This window comes from Elephas maximus, chromosome 6 (genome assembly GCF_024166365.1).
Source record: "Elephas maximus indicus isolate mEleMax1 chromosome 6, mEleMax1 primary haplotype, whole genome shotgun sequence".
In the NCBI taxonomy this organism is placed as follows: Eukaryota; Metazoa; Chordata; class Mammalia; order Proboscidea; family Elephantidae; genus Elephas; species Elephas maximus.
In genome coordinates this window covers 66,720,367-66,748,108 of record NC_064824.1, presented here as the reverse complement: position 1 = coordinate 66,748,108, position 27,742 = coordinate 66,720,367, and the positions used below count along the sequence as shown (strand labels likewise).

Below are 27,742 nucleotides of genomic sequence, written 5' to 3'. Positions count from 1 at the left end.
AGGTGCTGTATTCAAATATCAGGAGTTATGTTCAACGCGCAAACTTTCAAGGCAACCACAGTCAAATTAGTAATGGTGGAGGGTTCTTTAAAGCCTCCTGTCTGCCCCTTGCAGAGGGATGTGGCCACATGAACTAATCACAAAAGAGCAAGAGCCAGGAGGAAATCAAACACTGTGACTCCACACAGATGGTCGCTGTCCTGTGACAGCGGGAAGTATAAAGAAGGAAAGGAGGGAAAACTAAAGAGGAGAGTGAGAGAGGGCAAGTCAGACTGGGTTCCCAAGAGGAAGGAACAGACTGTTTCCTTCTCAACAATCTAAAATATAGTTCTCTTGATGGCAAGTTAAGATACAAGGCCCAGAATAACCCATGACTGGGGCAATAAGGAGAAACAAAAACAAACAAACAAAAAAACCAAACCCATCACCTTCGAGTAGATTCCGACTCATAGCAACCCTACAGGACAGAGTAGAACTGTCCACAGGGTTTCCAACTGGTGGATCTGAACTGACGACCTTTGGTTAGCAGCCTCAGCTCTTAACCACTGAGTCACCAGGGCTCCGGACAATAAGGAAGATGCCCTTTAAAGGAGGCATTTTACTTCAGCATTACAGGTTACGCTCCCTACCCAAGGTCTTAAACAACTTTAATAACAAGCAGAATCAATTGCCTCTGTGAGTCCCACAAGGTCAGAAACTGTTGCTTGCTCAACTTTGCAACCCAGGTGAAAAAAAACCAAGCACATTACACATTGTTGATGTTACGTGGTGCCAAGTCAGTTCCAACTCATAGCGGCCCTATAGGACAGTGGAGAATTGCTCAATAGGGTTTCCAAGGAGTAGATGGTGGATTTGAAGGGTTCACTTTTTTGGTTAGCAGCCGCCCTCTTAACCACTGCGCCAATACTCCCTCACAATTCAATCCCAAAAATGACCCAATAAATACTAATTTTTATTTTATTTCCCTTAAATAGATTCCCACACTTGAATTTTTTCAAAATCAGCTGCCTCCAGAGTCCCTAGCTCTTCACTTACACAGAAGATGTCACCAACAAATGTTATACTTAACAGCAAACTTCTGTACCTAGAAACCCTGCTGACCTTCAGAGTAAGGCTGAAGGGACTGTCCTGGCCCTACTAGAGGCGGCTTTACAAAAGCAACACCACTGAGCACCAGGCTTTGTTCCTCTCTCCACCCTGGCAGAGGCAAGCTGTGTCCTCCTCAGAATCACCTGGGCACATTTTAAATCTTTGTGGTTCAAAGACATTCTCTGTGTGTTCTGACATTTCTCGTGTGGTGCTTCAAAAGCCTTGGCTTCTACAGGCACAGCATGTATCTCTCCCTGCTGAAGTAGCACACTCTTTCTCATCCACGTCTGTGCTGCTACACAGCAGGAAGCCAAGGGCTCTGCGGCTCTGAGCTCAGATTGGTTTTGCCTCCTTTTCTTGTGTGTAAGCAAAGACCAATTTGGTAACGCAGTGAATCCACGTGGCTTTGGTCTCCTTGGGGTTCCACAGAATAAAAGAGCTTCACTCTAATCTGAGAACCTGTTCTCCTTATACCACCTTGGATCTCTCCTCTCAAAATGACAAACACCAGAGCCACTCTAGTAGCTAGGTAGTGTGCCTATCACTCTGAGGGTGCCCAAAAGCACTGCCAGTACCACACTGTGATGGACTAATAGCTCTCTGCTGCTGCTAGTGTTACACCAACATAGTAACAGACCATGAGATAGAGGCTGCTGAAGGGAGCTAACTTTCACTATCCTTGTACTCCGTGCAAGGCACCTTTCTAAATACCATATATATATATAATATATGTATATTAACTCATTTAGTCTTCACAACAACCCCAAAGGGTGGTACTATTAATATGCCCATTTAGAAATAAAGAAACTAAAGCTTAGGGCCATCAAACAACTCTCCTAGTACCCCATAGGTTTTTATTACAGGAAAGACTCGAACTTGGCTAGCCTGTTCCACACCTCACTCCTTAACTAGGACACTATACTGTCAGCTGGAGCTAAAATATTTATTGTGTAAACATGAACTTGTGAGCTTATTCCAAGGTGAGTGTAACATGCATTTGGTGTTTGCTTGCGTTCTCAGTTGTCTTAGGCTGGGTTCTCTGGAGAAGCAAAACCTGTAAAGTGTATAAATACACAGAGAGAGATTTATACGAAGGAAATGGCTCATGCAGTTTAAAAAAAAAAAAAAAATCCCAAGACCGTGGGTCAGGCTAGAGGCTTCTCCATACTCATGTAGCTCCAGGGGCTGGCGAACCCAAGATCAGCAGGTTAGACAGCAGGCCTCTGGCTCGCAGGCTGCAGAGGCTGACGAATCCCAAGATTGGCAGGTAAGCTGTTACCGCAAGTCCCAAGAACTAGAGGTCAGATGAACGGGAGCCAGCTGCAGGATCCAGAGTGAGTAAAAGCCAGTGAGCTTGGCCAGAAAGTCCACCTATATTGGATGCGGGCCACATCCCCAAGGAAATTCCCTTTCAGCTGATTTGCCGCTCATAACAGGTCTCACGTTGGAGGTGATTATACTATATCAGATCTCATTATGGAAGTGATTACATCAATACATGGCTGCCAAACTACATCGTAACTGCCAAACCACTGAGAATCATAGCCCAGCCAAGCTGATACACAACCTTAACCATCACAGAGCGAATGCAGAAAATAACACCGAGCTAACCCAAGTCACATAGGAATACAAAAGACATACATGCACATCCCTCATGCATCCACCGGCTGCAGTTCACTGTGTGTTAATGAGCCATTCCTAACCCCACCTGGTGTTAAAACTTTCCCTCCAATGTCAGATATTCCTCCTTCCACCCCTTCACAGCAACTCACAAGCTGCAACCCCTTGTGAAGGCCACTTCCACAAGCAAACCTCAGTTCTTTTTTAAGGTAAAGTGCCACATTTCTTTCTTTCTTTTTTTGCAGTATTTGATAGTTTCTTAGATCATTGGCATGTTTTTTAATGTGTCTCTGAGTTTCTGAGTGTTGCGGTACTAACCCATTTTTCCTATAAACTTTGTGAGGCTTTTTGTTTGGTTGGTTTGGTTTGGGTTTTGGCTGCAAGTCTGGATAGCACTGTGATGTTTAGGAACGTATATTCCATGTTAGAGCAGAACTGACTATGCTGCCTCTCATGAGTAAATAACTTATAGATCCTGAAGACAAAGCATAAAACATAAAGTATTCTGATGAGGTAGGTTCTAAAAGAAATCTCAGAAGGGCACGCACCAAGCTCAAATACACGTGTGTATTTGTGTGTACATGTGTTTAAAAGAGGATGCACACATAAGTAGCAAATGTTAAAGTATTTCTGGATGGTAGGCTTTGGAGTTTTTCTTTCTCAATTTTTTATGAATATTACGTAAACTTTTATACATCTTCCATAATCAAAGTTAACGGTAATGATTGTTATGCTTCTGTTCTGAACAAAAAGTAACTAATAATTAAAATAGATTAAACAACTAGAGAAATGGCATATAGATTTTTTTTAAAGGCAGACAAGAATTAAATAATGCAAACCAAAACCACAATGAGACACCACTTCACACCCACTAGGATGGCTAATATAAGAAAACCAGAAAATGTCAAGTGTTGGCAAGGATGTGGAGAAACTGGAACCCTCATCCACTGCTGGTGGGAACATAAAGCAGTACAGCCACTGGGAAAAACTGTTTGGTGGCTCCTCAAAAAGTTAAAGGATTACCACATGACCTAGCAATTTCACTCCTAGGTATATACCCCAAAGAACTGAGAGCAGAAACTCAAAACAGTTACTTGTACACCAATGTTCACTGCAGCATTATTCATAGTAGCCAAAAGGTGGAAACAGCCCAAGTGTCCATCAACAGATGAATAGATAAATAAAATGTGGGGTGTGTGTGCGTGTGTGTGTGTGTGTGTGTGTGTGTGTGTGTGTGTAAAGGAGCCCTGGTGGCACAGTGGTTCACAGCTCGACTGCAAACCAAAAGTTCACCAGTTCAAACACACCAGCTGCTCTGTAGGAGAAACATGTGGCAGTCTACTTTCATAAAGATTAACCCATTGCCATCAAGTTGATTCTGACTCATAGCAACCCTGTAGGACAGAGTAGAACTGTCCCATAGTGTTTCCAAGAAGCGCCTGGTAGATTCAAACTTCCGACTTTTTTGGTTTGCAGCTGAACTCTTAACCATTCCACCACCAGGGTTTCCTCATAAAGATTACAGCCTCATTTTCCAATCCCCCATGCCCCTGGTAACTACTAATAAGCTTCCATCTATATGCATTTGCCTATTTTAAATATTTCGTATAAGTGGTGTCAAAGAACATTTGTCTTTTTGTGCTTGGCTTATTTTGCCTAACATAATACTTTTCAAGGTTCATCCATGTCATAGCATTTATCAAAACTTCATTTATTTTTAGGGCTGAATAACATTGCATTATATATGTATAACCCACCCATTGCCATTGAGTTGATTCCAACTCATAGCAATCCTATAGTACAGAGTAGAACTTCCCCAGAAAGGAGAGATTACAGCCTTGGAAACCCTATGGGGAAATTCTTCTCTGTACTACAGGGTCGCTGAGTCAGAATGATAATGGGTGGGTTATACAGAAACAATGGAATATTATTTACCATAAAAAGAAATGAAGTTTTGATAAATGCTATGACACGGATGAACCTTGAAAATATTACACTAAGCAAAATACTTCACACAAAAAGACAAATATTGCTTGACCCCACTTACATGAAACACTTAGAATAGTCAAATGCATATAGACAAAAGTTTACTAGTGGTTATCAGCGGCTGGGGGGATGGTAAAATGAGGCGTTATTGCTTAAGGGGTACTGAGCTTCTGTGTAGGGGGATGAAAAACATTTGAAAAAGGATAGTAGTGATGACTGCATAACAAGGTGAATGTAGCTGATATCACTAAAATGTACATTTCTAAAAGGCCGAAATGGCAAATGTTTTATGTATTTATTTTCCCACAATAAAAAACTAAATAAAAACATTAGGACTTAACAAATCCAATTATTCCTATATACATTTAGTCCTCCCTCATCATCACCAAACTCCAGGATAAAATTATTGACCAAAAAAACAAAATAACCTCCAGAAATTTGGACTCTAAAGAAAACCTGACCAAACATAAGAGAGCACAGGAGTACTACTTGACCCAGGGTATGGCCCGTCTGAGGTTTTAAGGAAAAATCTGCTTCCCTTGATTAGTCAGTACACATGATTTAGACGCCCAGCCACCTGCCATGAAGGAATGCAAGAGGCTTGATCTAAACGGAAAACATGAGTTCACTTGCCACAGATGGGAAGAGGGGAAAAGGGGAAAAGGTTTTAACAGCTTACTCAGGCAAAAGCGTAGACTGCCCAGAGGTTCTAAGTCATCAATCTTCAGAATTCTGTAGTAAAACGACACTGTCTGGAGAATGTTAACAGCTTCAAAAAGTGTCTGGTTGAGCTAAAGGATGCTGCACACCATCCAGGCACCACACCCCAGAAATATTACAGATAGGCATGGTGTGTTGTTAGCTGCCATGGAGTCGGCCCCAACTCATGGTGACCCCGTGCACAAGGTCAGACCGTTAGGATCCGTAGGGTTTTCACTGGCTGGTTTTCAGAAGTAGATCACCAGGCATTTCCTAGTCTGTCAGCTCCGCTGCATCACAGCAACACACAAGCCTCCTCTAAGAGACAGGTGTTGGCTGTGCCTGAGGTGCACTGGCTGGGAATCAAACCCAGCTCTTCAGCATGGAAAGCAAGAATTCAACGTCAAAACCACCATAATAACAAAAGAACTATTCTGGTGTTTCTATTATATGACTAAACTCTGAGCAATAGATGGCTGGACCTGGCTCTATGAGACTATATTCTTTTTCTTGAAACTCAGAAAGAACCATTAATACTATTGTAACCCTAAAGCAGGGTTTGGCAGACTATAGCTTGCCAGCCAAATGCAATCTGCCACCTGTTTTTGTATGGCACACAAGTTAAAAATAGTTCCTAAATATTTAATGGTTTAAAAATTTTTTTTAAAGAGTAATATTTTACCGCACATGAAAATTATATGAAATTCAAGTTTCAGTATTCACGAATAAAGTGTTACCAGAACTCAGACATGCTCATTTGTTTACATATGGTCTCTGGCTGCTTTTGTGTTTCAATAGCAGAGCTGAGTAGCTGTGAGAGAGACAATATAGCCCGTGAAGCCTAAAGTATTTATTTTCTGGCCCTTAAAAAAAAAAAAAGTTTGCCAACCCCAGCCTTACGTGAAAACTGACCTGAATACAACTCACAGATTTAAGAACTGTTTAAAAGAATAGCCTTGAACACTGGGACCCTCACTGACTTGGCCAAATGTGAGCAATAACTAGGGCTATAATCCTATACTTTGAATGACAAGAGTTGTTCAACAATACCAGGGACTGTTTTGTATTAATGGGCAAACCACCACCAACACAACGGCAGTGAAGAGCTCAAATGTGTACTTCTGAACATCTAAAGGGGCTGTTCTTCACTTTTACAACTACTTTCTTCTTAAAGTCTCATGTCAGCATAAACATATTGCTTCTTTCTTATTTTTCCCTTCAAATGCTATATAAATCTTCAGGAGAATTTTGGTAGTAAGCTTTGTAAATCATGCTCAATGATGTGCTGGAGAAAATAATCAAAACTGAATTTTTTCTTTAGCAAGTGTTGTCCATCACCAGCTTATGAATGCATGGAAGATTCTAAAGTGCTTGCCAAATATGAGTTAATTGTTTTGCAAACGAATGTCTGGGTCATGAAAAAAATTCATCAGATAAAGGACTGATGCAAAATAAAGGATTTCAGAGACTCAACTTTTTTTCCTTTGCAATCCTTGCCCTCCCTCCGTCCCTGGTGGCGCAGTGGTTAATTGTTCAGCTACTAACCAAAAGGGCAGCAGTTTGAGTCCACCAGCCGCTCCTTGGAAACCCTATGGGGCAGTTCTACTCTGTCCTATAGGGTTGCTATGAGTCGGAATCAACTCCATAGCGATGGGCTTTTTACTTTCTAGCTGAGGTCACAAGACAGCATTGCTGACTTGTCAAAGTAAGAACGGCTATTTAGATTTCACAGTGACCAAATTGGTAAAATGAGGGTAACTGGATAAGCTACTCATTTCTAATTGTTGAATTATCCTCAGTTCGATGGAATCACAGATTAAAAAAATCGCAGGGCTGCTTTCCAAAAATAAAGTCACAATTTCAAAAGAGGTTCCCAGATTTTGGTGAGTCTGCTGCCACTAGAGAGATGCATCCAAACATGGCAGCATTTGGGGGTAGTTTTATCGGCAACAACTCTAAAATGGAACTCCTAAAGAAAGAGGATCTAGACAGAGCTCCCATTTTACGCACAGGATCCATGACTTCAGCACCATATGGCATAAACCTCAATTCAAATAAATTAGTAGTAATCTGTGAAGTGTGTATATTCCTTGCCCCACATTTTCAGGTTTTCATGCGGGAGATTTATCTTTCCAGTCAAATGGAGATTGCTTAAATGGAAGCCATGTATAACGTTTACTCCCAGATGCATACTATTAAATGTATTGAACAATACTCAAAAATGATAAGCAAAGGTAAGGCACAATCAAGAGAGAAGCCATATATTCTGACATCTATTTCTGCCTTTTCCTGATTCTCCCCAAATGATAAAAGCAAACAACTTTGATACCATCGTTGGAGGAGGATGACAAATTTCCACAGCCTAAAGGAATGATGCCAACCCAGCACCAGTTTCCATTTTGAATCAGTTCCTCCTAAGATGTCTCACATGAAATCTCATTTCTATATATTCTTTACTCCTTTTTGAAAATCTCTATTTTTATTCCCAGTAAGGATTTAAATGTGTCTGAAAAATATTCACCAACACTGACAGTCTGTGAATGACTGACATTCAGAAAAAGGAAGAAGAAAATAAAAGTCCACATTTCATCATATTACTCACTGAACAACTTCTACTAAATCCATCTGCATTAAATGGGTGTGCCAAAAATTGGACATGCCAGCAGATGCTTACAAACACCATTCAGCATGCATATTGATGTTATCCCACACTACTGAAAAATGAAAAACCAGTCCCCTGAAAGAATTCCATATTTTCTAAAATAGTAAATTATATTAGGAAAAACTATAGATTCTTTACACTTAGGACCTGGAACTATGAGCCCCAAATTTGTGTTTTCTTGGTTTCTAATTTGACTTTTAGTATTTTTGAAGAGCAATCATCTATTTTAATAGATTAGTGTTTCTTAAGCAAGGATGTACGTCACAATCACTTGGAGCGCTTCTTCCAAGATACACATGTCCAGACTCCACCCACCTCACTCTACTAAATCAGGTTACCTGGGGTGGGACCTGGGTATGTGTATTTTGAAAACCATGCCAGGTAATTATAAGGTACATCTCTAGCTAAAAACAGCTGTTTTGAGATTAATGTTTATATTAATGGAAAAATAGCTATGACATACACATGTACATATATAAATCAATATAATTCTGCTTTATTCCTTAGGGTATTATCTATGTGTTCCCCTTTTCCATTCCATTGTTTCCTCTGTATCTGTATTTGAAACTGTCTTGGAGCTTTCCATAGTCAGGTAATTTTCCTGGAAAAGTTTTATGCTAAGTAAATGTATGTTAAGCATTCTTCATTTGTAGGGGCAGGGAGTCAATTTAGATTGGAAAATCCTTCCGAAACAATGCCCATCTAACATTCAGTCATTTCAGAAATATTTATTCAACATAGTCTGCATGTGGTGTGAAAGGCTGAGAAGAATTCAAGAAGAACAAGACAGGGCCCTGTTGCCCTCAAGAAGAATTTATAATATAATTGGGGTGGAAACATACAGACACATAGCACCCTGGTATTTGAGAGGACTTGGTGTAGACTAAGTATAGTACAGAAGGGGCTAGTACCGAGTTACTGAAGAAGTTAGCTGGAGGACGGGAGGATGACATGAGGATCAACATATGGGCATGCGCTAAGACCCAACTTCACCCCTACTCAGACCCAACACAGATGGAGTCCTGACCCATTGTGTATGTGGTAGGGCCCGGACAGGAAGCAATTCCTGGTTTTGATCAGGAGCCCAGATACATAAATTCTTCCATAAACTTCCACTAACCTCAGTTATGGGAAGGACTTTGCAGATTGTATCTACTGGGTTATATTTCCAGGTTTTATAAATATTCTGACCTTCTGAAGACCCTATTTATGCTTCCATATTTACCCAGCCCTAGGGATTTATGATGATATTATTTTACCTCTCACTCATTTCTTCTGTAACGTTAGGTTTCCTCTAAGCCTTAAATTACCATCGCTAAAAGGTTTTTTTTTTTGGCATAAATGAAAGTCAAACCTGAAAATGTAACTCTAACCCCAAATGGGAAGGACGTGAAACTAAGGGAGCTACACTCACAGCACTAGAGTTTAATTGATCAGGTATCAGGACAAAGCTCCTAAAGCAAAGAACAGTTGGACTAAGGAACAGTCATATGCCAAGAATAAAGAGCAAATAGGGTTACCACACAAAGGCAGAACCCTTCCTTTGTTGGGAATGTGCTGAAAACTAATACTTCTTTCTCTGACTTTCCTGTGGATAAATGCATTGAGTATCACTACCTCAAAATATCACTGTGCTAGAAGCATTCCCTGTGGATTCTTTTTTTTTTTTTTTTAAAGCTTCACTGATGTATAATTTGTATACCATAAAGAGCACATTTTAGAAATGGAATAGACTTTCCATTCCATCCTCCACCTTCAAGCAGTGCTTTATAAACTCACACAAGGATATAATGTAGCCATTTCTTAACATCTCCAGGAACACAGGACACCATCATGACCCTCCAATAAGATATCCTTGTATTTCAATTTTTATCAGAGGAAAGAACATGTTGATTAAGTCCCTTCTATTAAAATTCAAATTACAGGGGTCTATAACAGTAATGAACTTTAATGCTATAGTTCAAAATGGCTGGCTGAAAATATCATCCGAGGCCCTGGTCGCCTGCTTACTTTGTAGGAACTCCATTAGGAAGGGCTCCTTCACTTAATGCCTCCAAAGCGGAAATCAGAAATTCTTGCAAACTGTCCCCCTCAGTTTTTCCTGGGCTATTTTTTCCACCAGATGACTTGCTTGTTTGGAGCTGTTAGAGCCTGCACAGATCTGTTCTTTTTTACCTCAGGGATGGCGTGAGTACTTAGGTAGGTTTTTCTTTCAAAAAGAAAAACAGTAACTTACATGCTCTCACAGAACCTCGTCAGTGTGCTTGGCTTCTCCTGGTTGCGTCTTTGTTGAAACCAGCGCTGAATACTGCGAACATCCCAGTCCAGCTGCTTGGAGAGGCCTTCCAATCTCTTTTCATCAGGATGCTATGAAACAAGGTGCCAGCATACTTATTTTCAATCCATTTTCACATTCCCCATAAACAGATCTCCCCTAATCTGTGTCTGAAATTTTCCCCCCTATATTACAGTTCAGTGGTAGATTTCTCGCTTTCCATGCAGGAGACCCAGATTGATTCCCAGTCAAAACACCTCAAGCATGGCCACCACCCATCTGTCAGTGGAGTCTTGCATGTTGCTATGATGCTAAACAGGTTTCAGTGGAGCTTCCAGACTAGGAAAAAAGGGCTGGCTATCTAATTCCAAAAAATCAGCCAGTGAAAATCCTCTAGATCACAACAGTATGATCCCATTATGCACAGGGTCACTGTAAGTCAGGGGCAACTCGACAACAGCTAACAACAACATAGAACGAAATTTCTATATTAACCAGTGAGGACCTACCTAGGCCTTCCAGTAGCAACATGAGCATAAATAATCTCTTAAGAAAAGTAATTTATTATGAAAGAGCACTGAAAAATATGAAACTCACCCTAATGCCTGCACTTCTCTTCAGCAGCAATGTACTTCCTATGGGACAATGAAAATTTGATGGAGCAGCCAACTGGCTAGTCAGCCTCATCAGCCTTCAAGGGGAGGAAGAATTTCACTGGTGAAGGTGAATTTGCAAAGAGACATCATTCAAATATTTCTCTTCCTCAGTGAAAATGCTATACCCGACTATCACATACCAGATAAAGTAGAACAGGTAAGAAGCATAGAAAAATTCCAAGATACCTCCCTTTAGCCTGAGGTACCAAAAAAAAAAAAAGGTACCAGGCACAGTTAAATGTCCATGGGAGAAAGACCTGATGATCTGCTTCCATAAAGGCTAACCCAAAAAAACCCAGTGCCGTCGAGTCAATTCCGCCTCATAGCGACCCTATAGGACAGAGTAGAACTGCCCCACAGAGTTTCCAAGGAGCGCCTGGCGGATTTGAACTCCCGACCCTTTGGTTAGCAGCTGTAGCATTTAACCACTACGCCACCAGAACTACACCCAAGAAAACCCTATGGGGCAGTTCTACTCTGTCACATGGGGTTGCTGCGAGTCAAAATCAACTCGCTGGCACCTGATAACAACAACCAGTTCCACTACAAAATTTCTTTTCTCTCACTCTGTCCCCCATTTTTCATACATTCCTCTTCTATTCCTTTTCTTGGTTATTCCTTTTGATTAAGACTACGTGTTATTTCAAGAAGCATACTGGGTGAAGTGGAAGGAAACAGATCGCAGACAACAGGTGTGGGTTCAACTTCTCAATCCATTGACCTCTCTGAGCTTCAGTTTCCTCATCTATAAAAAAGGGTTATTTATTTATCCACCTAAATGGGATTGTGGTGAGGACCAAGTGTGAAAATCCACATTAAAACTCAATAAACATTAGTTTTCCTCTTTCCAGTCCCACCCCTTTCTTCAATATCTTAGCATCCTGCCAATAGTCATGCGTGGGTGACCTACCACAACTAAACTAGGCCAACTGAGTTCCATTCCTTTACTTATTCTATATTTGCTTTAATATTAGTGAGATGTTAATAATCAAGGAAAATAATCAAAAACAGGGTGGGGAAAAGCCAGGCTGGCCAGTCTTCAAGTTACAAGGGTAGATTGCACATGACATCTTTCTAAAAGCATCTCAAGCAGCTCAAAGAGTCAGATATCCAGGAAACACAGCAAATGTCCTGAAGGTTAAAGCTAAGGGTGCAAAACGCACTGACCTTGTGTCTCTAAAATTTATTTGCCGACTTTTAGTAGGTCATGTACTTTGAGTTATTTTTTTTAGTAGTAACAATGCCATCTACATTCTCTTTTCGAGTCTCTCAATCAAAAATATGAAACAGAGAAAACTCACCACCTACAACATACCTTGGCCATACCGTTCTCCTAAAGGAATTCGTTTTTAATTGTATTTTCTAGGTGTATTGATAGATAAAACATTCACATGGTTCACAAAGCAAAAATTATCCCAAGTCTCAACTTCCAATTTTGTTCCTACTCTCTCATTTCCTACTCTCCCCTTCCCACTGGGTAGCCACGGTGATTAAATCACTTTCTTTCCAGAGGTTTTTATGCAAATATAAGGAAATTTTAACACGAATGTAATATCCTCCTTGTCACACAAATGTCTGCACATTACATGCACTGTTCTGGACTTTGAGTTTTACACTTCAGAACACACCCGGAAATGTTTCAATATAGGTATATAGAGAACGTCCCCATTCTTTTGTAGAACAGTAGGGTTATGCCATATTGACTTATCTATTCCCCCATTGATAGATATTTAAGTAGTATCTAAACTTCCACTACTACACTCTATTCAATGCTATACAATAACCTTGTCATAGGTCGTATCGTACAGGTATATCTGTGGGATAAATTCCTGGCAGTTTATGTGCTTGTGATGTATTTAGATATTAAAACAATACCTCATTACTGATTGTTACCAATTTACATTCTCATCAGCAATAGCGCCCATTTCCCAAAGGCCTCATCAACCAAATATATTATCAAGTTTTTCACTTTTTTTCCCAATCTGATATGCACAATGTAGGATCTGCAGTTTTAATTTGTATTTCCCTTTTATGAGAGAAGCACCTTTTCATGTGTTTTAAAAATCCCTTGTATTTCTTTTTTTTTTTTAAATTGTGCTTTAGGTGAAAGTTTACAGCTCAAGTTAGTTTTCCATATAAAAACTTATACACATATTGTTATGTGACCCTAGTTGCCATCCCTATGACAGGACACTCCCCCTTTCCACCCCCTATTTCCCACCTCCATTCAGCCAGCTCCTATCCCTTTCTGTCTTCTCATCTTGCCACCAGACAGGGGCTGCCCATTTAGTGTTGTGTATCTATTTGAACTAAGAAGCACACTCTTCAAATCTTTTAAGACCCCAGATGCCACTCACCAAAGTGGGATGCAGAATGCTTTCTTAATAAACATTTTTATGCCAGTTGACCTAGATGTCCCCCAAAACCATGGTTCCCAGACTCCTGCCCCTATTACTCTATCCCTCAAAGTGTTTGATTGTATTTAGTCCAGTCGTGCTGACCTCCCTTGTATTGTGTGTTGTCCTTCCCTTCACCTAAGATAATTCTTGTGCACTATCAAAAAAAAAATTTTTTTTTTTTTATCTAGCTAGTGAATTCCCCTCTCATAATCATCAAATAATGTTTTCTTCTGTGTTTAAACCTTTTCTGGAGTTCTTATAATAGTGGTCTCATACAATATTTGTCCTTTTGCAACTAATTTCACTCAATAAAATGCCTTCCAGATTTACCCATGTTGTGAGATGTTTCACTGATTCATCATTGTAAAAACCATCTGTATTTCTTTTGTGAACAGTCTGCTCATATTAATTGTCTGTATTTTTTTATTTGTTGGTATTTTCTTTGTTGATTTGCAGATATTTCTTCATTTATTAGAGTGACAAAATCTTTGCCTATATCAAAAGTAACATTTTTTCCTGTTTTTTTAGAATTTGTTTATGGTGTTTTTTTACTTGTGTAAGTTTTTTGAATAGGCACTGGGTAAGTTTTTTGAAAATATATTTGAATTTATCAGTCTTTTCTGTTACAGATTCTGAACCTGAAGTCATAATTAGAAAAGCCTTCCCTACCCCCACGTTCAAAAAAATTCCCCCATATTTTCTTCTAAGCATTACAGGTTTTAATGTTTACATTCAAATCTTTGGTGTATTTGGAATACACTGTGGTGGACAGTGTGAGGTATGAATCTAACTTAATTTGTTTCTAGATGGCTACCCAGATATCCCAATTACCATTAATCTTTTCACCACTGAGAAACCAAATCTCTCCTTTCATTGGTTTATTATTTATGTGCTAGAACTATACAGCTATAATTATCATGACTTCAAACCATGTCTTAATATCTGGAATGGCTAGTTGAAGACTTTCTTTTTCAAAGTTTTCCCAGAAACCCTTGTTCATTTTTCTATATGAACTTTAGAAAGAATTTCTCATATCAAAATAAACAAATGATTTAACAAATCTGTTGGTATTTTTCATGAGACCACACTAAATTCTTAAATTAACATACGGTGAATTAAAATCTTTATTCATTTTTTGTGTCGTTCAAGAGTGTTCTAAATTTTTCTTCAAAAAACGCTTTACAAATATCTTGTCACACTTATTCCCAAAAAATATTTTTGTCTTAGGTTTCTATTATAAATAAGGTACTTACATCTTCTAACTGCTTATTGTTAGCATATATATATGTATATAAAAGCAATTGGTTTCTGTGTATTAATTTTGTACTAAAGTTCCATGTAGTCTGTGGTAGTTTTTCCCTTGACTCCCTTAATTTTCCAGGTATGTTGTTGTTGTTAGGTGCTGTTGAATTGGTCCTGACTCATAGTGACCCTATGTACAAGAGAACAAAATACTGCCAGGTCCTGCACCATTCTCACCATTGGTGCTATGTGTGAGCCTGTTGTTGCAGCCACTGTGTCAATCCACCCCATCCAGGGTCTTCCTCTTTTTTGCTGACCCTCTACTTTACCAAGCGTGATGTCCTTCTCCAGGGACTGGTTTCTCCTGATAACATGTTTAAAGTACGTGACATGAAGTCTCACTATCCTTGCTTTTAAGGGGCATTCTGGCTGTGCTTCTAAGACAGATTTTTTCTGCCAGCCCATGGTATGTATATTTAATGTTTTTCACCAACACCATAATTCAAAGGCATCAATTCTTTGGTCTTCCTTACTCATTGTCCGGCTTTCACATGCATACAAGGCAACTGAAAATACCATGTCTTGGGTCAGGGGCACCTTAGTCCTCAAAATGGTATCTTTGCTTTTTAATATTTTAAACACGTCTTTTGCAGCAGATTTGCCCAAGGCAATATGTCCTTTGATTTCTTAACTGCTGCTTCAATGGGTGTTGGTTGTGAATCCAAATAAAATGAAATCCTTTAATAACTTCAATCTTTTCTCCATTTATTATGATGTTGCTTATTGGTCCAGTTGCGAGGATTTTTGTTTTCTTTACCTTGGGGTGTAATTCATACTGAAGGCTGTGGTCTTTGATCTTCATCAGTAAGTGCTTCAAGTCCTCTTCACTTTCAGGTAGCAAAGTTGTGTTATCTGCATATCAAAGGTTGTTAATGAGACTTCCTTCAATCCTGATGCCAGGTTCTTCTTCATTATAATAGCATATTACTGGAATGCGAGCTCCATAAAAAAGGGAATTTTTAATACTTTTTTCCACTAGTACCTAGAATATAGTAGGGACTCAATGAATAATTGTTGAATGAATGAATGCATCTTCAAATAGCAATTGTTTTACCTCCTCCTCTCTTCTTTTTATGTTTTTATTATCTTTCCCATATTTACTTGCAAATTTAATATAAAATCAGCCAAATTAGGGCCAAGATCCAAATGTATTTATCATGTTTCTTTTGAAACCACCTATTCCTAGGTTTTTTTTTTTTTTAATTACAATAATGTTAGATTTCAGTATCCAGAGTTATGATCATGTGATTTTTCTTCTTGGATCTATTAATACAATGAGTTAATTATTTTTATAGATTTTTTCATATTATATACAGGGAAGGCCTTGGATTCCTAGAATAAACCCTATTTGGTAATGATGAATAATTCTTTTAATGTACTACTAGATTCTGTTTGCTAAACTTTATCTAGCATTTTTTTTTCATTGATATTAATAAGTATGATTAGTTTGTAATCTCATTCTTTCGGTGCAATTTTTGTCAGGTTTGATACTAATGTTTTACTGCTACATAAAAAAGAATTTGGATGGTTTTCTTAATTTTTTATCCATTAGTATAGTCTAAACAGCATTGGAATTATCTATTCTACACTGATATGTTAGAATTCTCTTGTGAAAGCATCTGGCCTTTGATACTTCTTGTAGCTTAGCTCTTTCAATTTGGTTTTTATATACACACACATACACTTACATACAGAGTAAACTGTATATGGTAAATTATATTTTCCTAGAACATTTTCCATTTTATCCAAGTTCTTCAATTTTATTTATACAGAATTAATAGAAGTCTATTCTTTTATTTTAATCTGTTTCTGTGGCTGTCGATTATTATGTTGTTGTTAATTACTATGTGTAAATTTGTGCTTTCTTCAGTTTTTTTCTTGATTGGATTAGCAGTAAAAAAAAAAATAAAGTACCTTTGGATTAATTTTTAATTCTGTAGTTTTGCTAACATTTAATTTCCTTTTATTTTTATTTCTTCCACTTTCATTTATTTCGTTATTCATTTTCTAATGTTTCAGTAAGTGCTCAATTATGCTTTTCATATATATGTTTTCATCTGAGTACTGCTTCCAAACTGCACATATGCTTATATCTAATGGTTTCATTATCACTGTTTTCTAAATACTCTGAAATTTCATTTTTACTCAGAAATTTATTAATACAACATTTTAAAATATCCAGACATATCGCCATAAGAACAAAGAAGGAGGAGAAATACAGAAGTCAGAAACCTTCAATCTAAGGGTGTAAGAAAATAAAGCAAATCAGAGAGCCCATATACCTTACAGTTGGTGAGATGCTCTGGCCTGGTAAGAAAGAAGAAAACAACAGAAGAGTAACATCTCATGGGAAGTATTAAAGAAAGAGCAAAAATGAACCATTTAATATTAAAAAAAAAACTAATTTTTTAGATACCTAATATTAATTATCTGTTCTGTGGTATAATGCAGGTTGAATTTTAGTAAATGAATAGTCTATATTGAGAGTATAAGATTCTATATGTAGCCCTTTAGCCCCTCCTAGTTAATTATACTTCTTATAATTTATATATTCTGGTTTGTATTTTTTACTTGATCTGTCATAACCTAGAGGTAAATTAAAATTTCTTACTATTGTATTGCTATTTCTCTTTAATTCTTATTTATGAATACGGATACACTGATATTTAATATATACATATTCATAACTATTTCATCCCCATTGCAAATTGTATCTTTTGGCAACAAAAAGCCAATTCTTCATTAATGCTTTCTGGACTGAATTTCACTTTGAAAATAAGATAGAAACACTGCTTTTTATATTTTTGTGCCTTTAGTGATAATTTTTCATGCTTTTTTGAATAAGGAGTCCCACATTTTCATTCTGTACTGGGATGCACGAATTATACGGCCAGTCTAGTACAGAGCAGATTTAAAGAGTCTTTGAGGGCACAGCCCTATACACTTGAAGAATAATAGCCTCGGTCTTCTACAAAAGGTTACTTGGAACTGTGGTCCAAACCAGGAGGCTGAATGATCACTCAGACACTTATAGATGCTGTTCAATCCTCCCCAAATCCTGCCCCTCTTAATCCAGTCGACTGACCTGTTACTTTTTCATGTAAAAAATAAGGCTGGAGAATTACAAAGAATACATAGGAAAGTAGTTCCAACTTTTGCTGCTTTTATATTCAAAGCATCAGGTTTCTGTCTTAATCATGTTCCAAAGGAATCACCTTGGAAACTAACAGAATGTGATCATTATAATTAGCTAGAAGCAAAACTTCTCTAGAGCAATCAACCTGGCTACAAAACTATTTTATTACCTTTACGGAGGAAATTTCTCCAGTAACCATAATAAATAGAATGCAAGGGACATAAAGTGCCCACTGCAAGATTTCTAAAGGGATGCATAAAATTTGGGTAGAAAACTCATTTTGTTATCCATTCAGTATATTGTCATTTAACGCATCTGCGCTCCTTGGAAACTCTATGGGGCAGTTCTACTCTGTCCTATAGGGTCGCTATGAGTCAGAATCGGCTCGACGGCACTGGGTTTCTGGGTAGAGTACCTCACAAAGTAATTAGAAATATGTTATAATCACATTAAAAAATGAACCTCATTTAACTCCTTACACATCTATATTTTAGAGGGAAAAAGGTATTCTGGTGCAGTAAATTGATATACTAAATGAAAATGCAAGTTTTCCCCTAATATTTTCTCCCTTTAAATACCATAGGATACATGTCCCTGCAGGATGGAACTTGACAATCTAAAATCAACAAACTACCAAAAGAGCTTTTCCTAAAATTCCATGGATTCATCTCTTCTTAATAGCAGAGACACAAAAAAAATACCTGGTGCTTTTTTATACTTTCCCAAGAAAAATGTCATTTTTAAAAGGATAGAAGAAAAAAAACATAGCAAATCTTAGAATATATGAAGACCATAAAATAAGCAAAAATGCTTGGATATTTGAATTATTTCATTTTAAGACAAGAGACAAGTAGTACAAATGATTAGCAAACAAATACCAAAAATGGAACAAAATTTGCTTAACACTGTCAAGTTGCATTTTAGAAGCCTGAGTAATTCTCTGAGAAAAAGAAAGAGCAAAAACGAACCATTTAATATATGAACATTTAATACTTCCCATAAGATGTTACTCTTCTGCATCTCACCAACTATAAGGTATATGGGCTCTCTGATTTGCTTTATTTTCTTACACCCTTAGATTGAAGGTTTCTGACTTCTGTATTTCTCCTCCTTCTTTGTTCTTATGTGGCGATATCAACTTGGAGGGCAGGAGGGGAGGCTGACATTCCCAAGTCTTTCTCCCTCCCAGGATCTGCTCTCTTTAACCTATTCAAGTTTAAACTTTAACTCCCCACAAATTAATTATGTTGTTATTAATTACTACGTATAAATTTGTGCTTTCTTCAGTTTTTTCTTCTTCACAGTGAACCTATGTCTTCACTTATAGCTCTCCTGACCCTGGTCCTTCATTCCTTTATGTGGCAACTCTTTTCTTCTTCAATTATTCTTTTTTTATTGCTGTTGTTCACACTGGCTTATTTATCACAACTCCTAGAATACATGGACAATGCTATAAGCAAACAGGCATTTTTTTCACATACACATAAATCATATCTCTCAGCTCTACCCAGTCACCTCCACAAAGCATTACACAGCTCTTATAAGTACTGCTTCATGTCACCTGAAATTAACAGGCACAGAATCAAACTGATCACTATCTAATCCAGACAGTTCTTCACAGACAAGCTTCAAGAATCACCTTGAGAGTAAACCAACATGCCTCAAACGCTCATGTTTATTCAGCTTCTACCTGTTTTGGTTGGGTCGCAATGTTTGCATTCTTTCCAAGAGCACACTTTCCAGCATGAGACTGAGAAAAAGTTGATTCTCAAAACCCAGGAGAGAAAGACTGAATGACTTCAGGTTGAGAATGGTGGTCAGGAGAGTTCAAACCCCAAGAAAGGACAATCATACCTTTGTAATTGCAGTGAAGACCTTTTCCAGAATGGCATTTGGTGGAGCGATCTGTGGTCCATTGGCCTGGATGTTGAGGGCTATAGCACATGGTTTGGCTACAAATCTAAAAATTAAAAAAACAAAAAATGTAGGTCAGAGTTATTCTTTCTACAGCTGCCTTTAATGTCACCAGTTATACATTATTCAGTTGTCCCAGTGAAGTGCTGATAGAATTTTATGAGCACACATTGTCAACACTCATATCGGTAACTACAAAGCAGGCCTGACTTTTGTTTTCTCCTTTAGTCTCCCAGCAGCAACTGTGAAAGGAAATCCTCTTAAAAAATTTAAACCTCCTGATCTTCAAGTTCTAATGAGACTCAACAGATACAAAGACTATCAAATGTCATACTTTTAAGTGAGATATATAAATAAAACAAACCATAATATAAAATGATATAGTCTATACTCTTCTTACTAGGCCTGATACAACTAGCAATAGTCATTTTATATTTTTACTATAAGAAAGTATTTACTAAGCATCTGATTGCACATGCAGAGAGTGTGTTTTTGATTACCTGTTTAGTCATAACCATGAGGTACCTACGTGGTACAAATGATTTGTGCTTGACTACTAAGCAAAAGGTTGGCAGTTCGAACTCACCCAGTGGCAGCGTGGAAGAAAGATCTGACAATCTGCTGCCAAGAAAACCCTATGAAGCTCATTTCTGTTCTGTAACACATGGGGTCACCTTGAATCAAAACAGACTTGACAGCAACAGGTTTAGTTTTTTGGCTTTAGTCATAAACCTGGCCATTTTGTCTCTATAATAACCTACCAACCAGTTGCCATTAAATAGATTCTGACTCATGGCAGCATCATTCATTGCAGAGTATAACTGTGCTCCACAGGGTTTTCATAGGTGTGACTCTTCTGGAAGCTGATCGCCAGGCCTTTCTTCTAAGGCACCTCTGGGTAGGTTCAAACTGCCAACCTTGCTGTTAGAGTCAAGTGTTTAACCATTTGAGCCATCGAGGGACTCTTCCCCATAATAAAAGTGTGCCATATCCAGCCCCAATTCCTTGTGGCTTCTTAAAATTCCCTGCTTTGTGGTTACGTGCTTCTTTCTCACAAGGTGTAATGAAGGATATAAAATGGCATGATGTCCAGACAAGCTGAAAAGTCTGAACTGTTCATGAGCATAAACAGAACTGTTTTTATCATAAGCAAATGACTATATCAAGAAGAATGCAAGGACTGAGCTCTCTTCAATCACCATGTTTGGTGTGTGAATGAGGCAGCAAATGAGCGCAGGTGGGGTGCATGGGCTCCCAAAGGTCTCTAAAACTGGGTAAAAAAGAAAAGGCATTTATTTACAACTTCAAGAGTTATTTTAGGCTAAATGATTTTTAAAAATAAGATTCTGTAAATATTCCATTTTAGCAGTGACATTTAACATTTTCTACTAATAAACATTTTTACATGTACAGCTCCATGACATTAATTACATTCATCATCATTTTGTGCAAATTTTCCATCATCTTCTACAGAAATTCAGTGCCCTCTAAGCAATGCCTCACTCTTTCGCCCTCCCTCTTGGTAACCACTAATAAACTTTGGTCTCTACACATTTGCCTATTCTAGATATTTCATGTAAGTAAGATCATATAGTATTTGTCCCTTTCTGACTGACTTATTTCACTCCAAATGTTTTTAGGTTTCATTCATTTTGTAGCATGTATCAAGACTTTTCTCTTTATAGCTGAATAATATTCCATCATACATATGTACCACATTTTGTCTATCTATTCATCTGTTGATGGGCTTTTAGGTTGTTTTACCTTCTGGCTACTGTGAATAGTGCTGCAATGAGCATTGGCGTACAAGTAACTGTTTGCATTCCTGCTTTCAATTCTTTAGGGTATATACCCAGGAGTGGAATTGTTGGATCATATGGTAATTCTATGTTTAACTTTTTGAGGAATTGCCGAACTGTTTTCTACAGCATCTGTACCATTTTACAATCCCATCAGCAATGGACGATGGTTCCAACTTCACATTCTTACTAATACCTGTTGTTTCCTTTTTTTTTTCAATCACAGCCATCTCAGTGGGGATGAAAGGATATCTCACTGTGGTTTTGATTTGCATTTCCCTAATGACTAAGATGTTGAACATTTTTTCACATGGTTGTTGGCCATTTGTATTTTCTTCATTAGTCAAATGTCTATTCAACTCCATTTTTTGATTGAGCTGTTTGTCTTTTGGTTGGCAAGTTGAAAATAATTTAATATCACATGAAAGTATTACCCAAGTAAATTTAATGTTGGCCAAAAGCAAAAACTGACAAATGCACAAAACAGGTCATGAGTATCTTAGATGAAGCTTCTTTAATAAGAGTCAATGAGATTAAAAAACAGTAGACAATGGACTAATGAAGTTTATATACACAGTACCACTTAATACCCTACCTGGTCCTATTTCAAATAGAAAAGAAGAAAATTCACTCAACGAGGAAGGTACAACATTGTACATGAGCAAGCTTTGACCAGGAAACATAGATAACACAATATTATGTCTGTTACACTGGGCTCTCTGAGATAAAAGTGGGGGAAAAAAAAATCATTGTTTCCCAGTATCTAAATCTTTTAGAAACTGGAGTTTTCCCAAAACTTCTGCCTTCTCAATTCTTTTTCATGTACAATTTTCTAAGACACATTATCCATGCCCCTATCTTCTTGAAGAGAAATGTAATCTTTTCCTAATGACTCTGAATCATTACTACGAACAATAATCATGGAGCTATGGATATAGCTATATGGGCAAAAAAAAAGGTGCTTAATGGGTAATGACCACAGAAGGGCAGCCAGAACTTGTTTCTTTGACAAAGTCTTCTGCTTTATGGTTGTTCACCTATTCATTGAGTGAAAAGACACAAGGTCCAGTGAAAGTGAAAAATTAACAAAAATGTCAAAATTAATTTGGTATAAAGGCCAAGATCAACTTCTACTCTTCCCTGTTGGGTTCCCGCCACCCCAACCCTGCCTGTCTTCCCCATTCCCACAACTTCTGAAACACTGTGTTTAAATTCCTATTTGGTATTTGTGATCACCATCCTTGTAGCTTCCTGTTGGTCTAGTACATGGTCTTCTTTCATCTAAACCGCAGTTTAAATGCAAAGACTGATCATTTCATCTTTGAATAAACCAGGACAATGCCTGGGCATACCCAGTAGGGGGTCAAGAAATTTGATCATCTTCAGTAAATAAGTTTTCACTGTTGCTACCATTGTTCTGAGTACTGCTGACAAATCAGCATTCTTTGTGCGCAGGTAACAATGTGTGGGCAGGCAGTAAGGCAACTCAGTCTCTTCAACGGCAATTTCCTCACCTTTACTATCAGCCTCCAGAGAAACTTAAAAAAGCATTCATAATGTTTTTTTTTAGTATTTATTAAACACTACAATGTTTTATGCCCCTTTCCCTTCTTTTTTAAGTCTTTAAATTTAAAATTTTTAAAGCAATGCCCAAAAAGACAGGGTGAGAACCATCACTGCTACCATCTGGCTATGGAGTCCTACCTGCAGATATTAACCCCCTAGGCCTCAATCTCCTTGTATGTAAAAATTTTTAATAATTATGCTAAATATATCACATAAATATTTTAATAATTAACATCACATATACTGTTTGATATATAAATTATATTTAATATAATTATTAATTATTTGATATGATTATTTAATAATAATTACATATATATATAGCAGCCCTGGTGGTGCAGTGGTTAAACATTCAGCTGTTAACTGAAGGGTTGGTGGTTTGAGCCCACCAGCTGCTCCTCAGGTAAAAGATGTGGCAGTCACTTCCGTAAAGATTACCAAAAACCAAAAACCAAACCAACTGCCATCTAGTCGATTCCAACTCATAGTGACCCTATAGGACAGAGTAGAACTGCCCCATAGAGTTTCCAAGGAGTAGATGGATTTGAACTGCTGACCTATTGGTTAGCAGCTGTTAGCACTTGACCACTATGCCACCAGGGCTTCCTCTGTAAAGATTACAGCCTTGGAAATCCTATGGGGCAGTTCCACTCTGTCCTACAGGTTGGCTATGAGTCAGAACCTAATATATAGGTGTGTGTGTGTGTGTGTGTGTGTGTGTGTATTTAACATAGATGCACAATTTATATGTGTATGTCTCTGTGTGTATATATATAAATTGTGCATCTATGTTAAAAGATAAGATCACACAACCTGTCTAAAATCTTTGATGTGTACCACATGTACAGTTTCGTACATAGCATTTACACACCATGACTTTACCGGGCTCAGAAATCTACTCAACTTCAGCTATGCTGTGCGAAGACATGGGTATTTGAGAAGTTCTAAAAGTACCAAGCAAAAACAAAGAGACCAGAAATCAGGGAAAGCACTAAAAAAGGCCAAGGGTCATCAAGTAGAGTGACCACTTGTACCTGTTTGCCCTCACAGTCCCAGTTGCCACAGCATTATTAATGGCACCACCTTTATTGACAAATGTGTCCTTGTTTGGACAATAAACTGTGTTTACTCTTATTATCAAGCCCAGGCTTGGTGTGAGTCCACACCAGCAATGTGATCAGGGTCCAAGTTCATCCACAACTAGCCTTTGCTCAGAGCCCAGATGTGGGAAACCTTTCCAGGACCCCATCCATCCTGATGGTCTTCTATGGTGGTGCTCTCATACCTCTCAGGATACTGGTATGAACGTGTTTCTCGCTCCTCCATGCGTGTGTGGCCTCCTGCAGTGCAGGACCAGGCCTTAATGAAAGTCCACATCTCCAGAGCCTAGCACATGACTTCATTTAACCCTCACCTCGGCCAGATGAGGTGAGATCATTATCAGCCCCACTCTGCATAAAGGCCCAGAGAGGTCAGTAACCTCAGACCCAGGGGAAGGGAAGCAGAGGATGGCATATTTATTTCTCACAAAGGCCAATGTCATAATCAGCTCCCCATTCTGATTCACTGACCAGGCCAAATCCCCAATTCTAAGAATTTGGAGGGAAAAGGTATGTGTGAGGAGTAACTGACAAATGTTTTAACAGAAGTTAAGTGAATTTAACAAGTGGGGCCTTTTAAAATTTACATGGCCCATGGTTGGTATCACAATAAATCAAATCATGTGAATTATTTCAAATAAATTACTATGCCATAAAAAAAAAATTTATATGTTTGGCATACTCTGGGTACTCAATGACTAATGAATGAATGAATGAATGAATGAATGAATGAATGAACAAATCAGTCAAACTATAATGGTAGGTGTCTTACTGTCCTTTCCCAAGGGCTGCTCTTTTTAATTCTCTTAAATACCCACATCTACTTAGGGTTTTCATTTGAGACTCAGAGGGTAGAAGACTGACCATTCCAATATGAGAAGCCATTTCTATAATTCCCACTGTTCCGGTGATGTCGAAACTGCCCCCAAAGAGCCCTCATGTTGCCTATGCCAACCCCTCACTAGTTGTTCTCTTTTCAAATTATCCAGTAGAGACAGCCAAAGAATTTATATTTAAAGTATTTCGTAAGTAGTCAGAAAAAAGGTAACCTCAAATCCCAAGGAGAGAAGAAAGAAATGAATGTAAAGAATACAAAGGGAAGACGAACATATAACTCTTATCTTCTTAATAACTATCCCTGATTATATGAAAATACAAAAAATTTTATCAGTGTTTACTCTCCAAAGAATTTGTGAATCACATCTGGCAGTTTTTTCATCTTCAGAAAGAATATGAGACACCAGATAAGACCCATGACACAACTACTACAATTTTATCACCTACTACTATCATCCTTTTTTTTTTTTTTTATCCATTAAGGAGCCTTGGTGGCACTGTGGTCAGGTGCTGGGCTGCTAACTGAAAGTTCGAACTCACCAGGTGTGGGGAGGAAGATGTAGCAATCTGCTTCCGTAAACATTACAGCCTTGGAAATCCTATGGGGCATTTCTAGTCTGTCCTATAGGGTTGCTATGAGTTGGAATCAACTTGACAAGTGGGTTTGGGTTTTCTGTTTTGTTTTGTTTGTTTTTTCCATTTACCATTGTCCATTAGAAAAAAGTTGGATTTTTTCTTTTTTCCAGTACTGTCTCTAGCAGAAGCAAGCTGTCAAAACTTTCTTTAAAAAGAGAGACAGAGTCAGAGTCAGAAAGAGAGGTGAAGGATTGGATAGAGCATGCTACAAATATAATAGTTGAAAGGAAATATGTACTTTCAAGCTTTGATGATTACCTCTACCAGGAAATGCTCGCTTAATTGACTTTTTTTTTTTTAAATCAAAGGCAGCAAAACCACCTTCCAAAGATCAAACATCTACCAAGTCCTTTCATGTACTATGACATATTTGAGAATAAATATAATAAGGATGCAAGCTTTGAAAGATACTAATCTCAGTTAAAAAGCAGAGAAACGATGCAAGTCATTTCTATTTAAAAAACATGTATTTGTATTTTTAAATGTGAATCAAATATCTCTCCACAAGGGACTGAAGTAAGCTCTGGGCAGTGGTGTGGCAAGAAGGAATACCCAAAATATGCAGTTTACAATCTGGAAAAGGACATTAATAAAAAAAAGAGGAAGGAAGGGAAGAAAACAAGAAAAAAGGAAGGAAGAAAGGAACATACATTTACAAAGCATATGTCACTGTACTAATTAATAATATTTAACCTTCTCCAGTGGGGAGTATGCTGAGAGACTTTTAGTCCTTTCCAATGGCAGTATCACTACCTGGCTGGTAGTATCGGCAGGTCTGCATATTCATCTTACACACCTGGAATCACTGGAAATTCACTCTCAGCCCCATTCATCTCTTCTTCGAATACCTGGAGCCCCTGTGAGTGCCATTTCCTCACTATGGGTTATGTGGCTTGAAGTTTAACAGATGAGAAAACTATTTCAAAGCCTAACAACCATGACAAGCTGTAATAAATATTTTTAAAAAATAGTTAGTGTATACGTGTTCCTGTTGTTGCTGTGTGTTGTCAAGTTCACTTCAATTCATAGTGACCCTACAGGACAGGGTAGAACTGCTCTATAGGGGTTTTCTCGGCTGTTTACTAGAGCAGATTGCCAGGTCTTTTCTCCCATGGAGCTGCTGGGTAGATTTGAACTGCTGACCTTTAGGTTAGCAGCCCAAAACTTAATACATGAACCTACACATGTGAAAAATTGTATGGAACTAAATACACACACACACACACACAAATGAGAATCTGAATGAGACTGTATCAATCTTATTTACTATATCAATATCCTGGTTGTAATATTATACTATATATATGAAAACACTATAGTGTGACAAACTGTTACCAATGGGAGAAACTGAGTAAAGGATACATGAGATCTCACTGTAGTATTTCTTACAACTGTGTAAATCTACAATTATTTCAATAAAAATTTCAATTAAAAACACTCATAGGTGGATGAACCCCTGAAACTACTGCCCTAAGACAATCTTTAATCCTTAAGCCAAAAAAGAATCCCCAGAAGTCTTCTTAAAACCAAACAACAGTTTAGTTTAACTAGTTAAAAATATCTGCCTTGAACATCATGCTCTTTTAAGACCTATCTATAGGGATGAAATCTGACAACAGCAACTCAAAAGATCAGACAGGAAACTTAGGGAGCAATGAGTTTATGTTAAGGGGAGGAAGAACAACTCAGAAAAGGAGGATAAGAATGATTGTACAACTCAAAGACTATCATCAGTGTCGCTGAACTGTACATGTAGAAATTGTTGAATTGGTGTATGTTTTGGGTTTTTTTCTGCTGCATATATTCTCAACAAAAATAAGTTATTTAAAAAAAGAATGCTTCAGCCAACAGTCAGCAACTCACCAGTGCTAAAGATTGGCTGCGTTATGTCACAGAAATTTAGCATTTTGTTTCTCTGTGTTTCCTTTGTTATTGGGCAACAATAAAACCCAGGTGGAAAAAAGGTTGTGTAATTCATAAAAATACATAAACCTAGCAGAAAAAGAGAATTATAGATAGGTAAAAGACAATTAGAAGTAGTACAATAGTCCACGTTTTCCAAGAGC

General features: G+C 37.9%; 1 protein-coding gene across 2 annotated transcripts in view; it reads right to left on the bottom strand.

Annotated features, from left to right (window-relative positions):
• CERS6 (ceramide synthase 6) overlaps positions 1–27,742 on the bottom strand; it is a 324,976-nt gene that overhangs the window by 212,784 nt on the left and 84,450 nt on the right. For both annotated transcript variants that reach the window (XM_049887369.1, XM_049887370.1), the window contains exons 2-3: positions 19,679–19,784; positions 10,293–10,423 (exon numbers count right to left, since the gene is read on the bottom strand). In XM_049887369.1, coding sequence (XP_049743326.1) covers positions 10,293–10,423; positions 19,679–19,784 — 237 coding nt within the window. The remainder of the gene's footprint in view (positions 1–10,292; positions 10,424–19,678; positions 19,785–27,742) is intronic.